General features: G+C 62.3%; 1 protein-coding gene across 1 annotated transcript in view; it reads left to right on the top strand.

Moving 5' to 3' along the window:
• The window catches only part of LOC104402705 (hydrocephalus-inducing protein-like), a gene marked incomplete at both ends in the record, with an annotated part of 2,417 nt that extends 1,302 nt beyond the window's left edge, over nt 1-1,115 (top strand). Inside the window, 2 exons of the mRNA XM_010010653.1 lie at nt 128-352; nt 813-1,115. Of these exons, the coding sequence (XP_010008955.1) occupies nt 128-352; nt 813-1,115 (528 nt within the window). The remainder of the gene's footprint in view (nt 1-127; nt 353-812) is intronic.
• Between the last annotated feature and the right edge of the window lie 226 nt (nt 1,116-1,341).

Genomic DNA, 1,341 nt, shown 5'->3' with positions numbered 1-1,341 from the left:
CAGAGCAGGGAAGGCAGCCCAGCCTTCCAGCACTGCCTGAGCACAGCAGGGACCAACTGCCCCTTTCTGAGGTGCAGTGTTCCCCATCTCTGCCTGACCCAGTGGCTTTTTCCTTCCTTCCTTCCAGGCGGACCTTGTCTGGGAGTACCAGCCCCTGAAAACGGGTGAGAGCACCGGGCGCCTGGTGCTCCAGAGCAGCGACTTGGGCTCTCTGTCTTATGACCTGCAGCTGAAAGCCACCTCGAGCAGGCCAGAGAAGCCCTTATACTTCCGCACCATGCTGGGCTCCTGTCAGACCATCACCACCAAAATATGGAATTTTGCCCAGCAGAGGACCGAGTACCTCCTACAGGTGAGCCTGGGCTGCCGGGGCTCTGGCTGGGAGGCAGCTCCTCTGGCCAGCATCAGCCCTCTCCACCGAGGGGTCCAGCGCCTCTGGGTTGGCCTGGCAGAGCCAGGGTGGCCAAGTGAGCCCAGGGGTCTTCCCACCAGTGTGGGCTCATCACCAGCTGCAGTGCCCTCTCTTGCAGGCCCGTCTCTGTTGCCCTGGTTGGAGGCGCTTTTGCAGGCTCCATGGTGCCTGGGCTTGCTTCCCCGTTGCAGCTCAGCTCTGCCGCTCAGGCCTCTTGGGGTTTGGGTGCAGGGTTGTTCCTGTTGGGCATGTTTGGACAGTTCTCATGGCCATTCACCGTGGGCACTCATGAGGAGTATGGTCTGGGTAGGACAGGGCCAGGGGATCATCATGTTCTTCCTGAGGTGCTGGCTCTGCTTTTGTGACCCACCCACCATGGTTTCTTGTGTCCCCTGTGCAGACCGACTGTGCTGACTTCCAGACGCTGAAATCCATCAGTGCGGCACCCGCCAGTGCCGAGGGCTCAGAGCTGAGTGTGGAGGTGACCTTCGAGCCCTGCCAGGTGGGCGAAGTCAGGGCCACGCTGCAGCTCAGCTCCACACTGGGCGGGCAGTACCGCATCCCGCTCATTGGCCTTGCGCTGCCCCCCGAGCCCCAGGGCCCCTTCCTCATCCCGGCCGGTGGCACCACCTCCATCTCCTTCAGGAACGTCTTCCCAAAGGCCACAGCGTTCCAGTATGCAGTGAAGCACCCGGCCTTCACCGTCAGGGCCCCTGGGCCCCGGAGATGCTGCATGCCAAGAGCAGTACCACCATCACCGTCTCCTTTGCAGGCAGCCCTGCCCCCGTCACCAGCAGGATGGTGGTTTCGTGCCCTGGGGGCTCCTGGGTCTACTACCTCCGGGGCTTGCCCTCCACCCGCAAGTGACTGACTGCCCCCAGCCCTTCCCGACGCATTTGCGCTGTCTGGAATGAATAAACTTTGACATC

Source organism: Nestor notabilis, unplaced genomic scaffold (genome assembly GCF_000696875.1).
Source record: "Nestor notabilis isolate BGI_N333 unplaced genomic scaffold, ASM69687v1 scaffold3743, whole genome shotgun sequence".
NCBI lineage: Eukaryota > Metazoa > Chordata > Aves > Psittaciformes > Psittacidae > Nestor > Nestor notabilis.
Note: the sequence above shows the minus strand (reverse complement) of the source record. Positions and strands in the feature narration are given on the sequence as shown.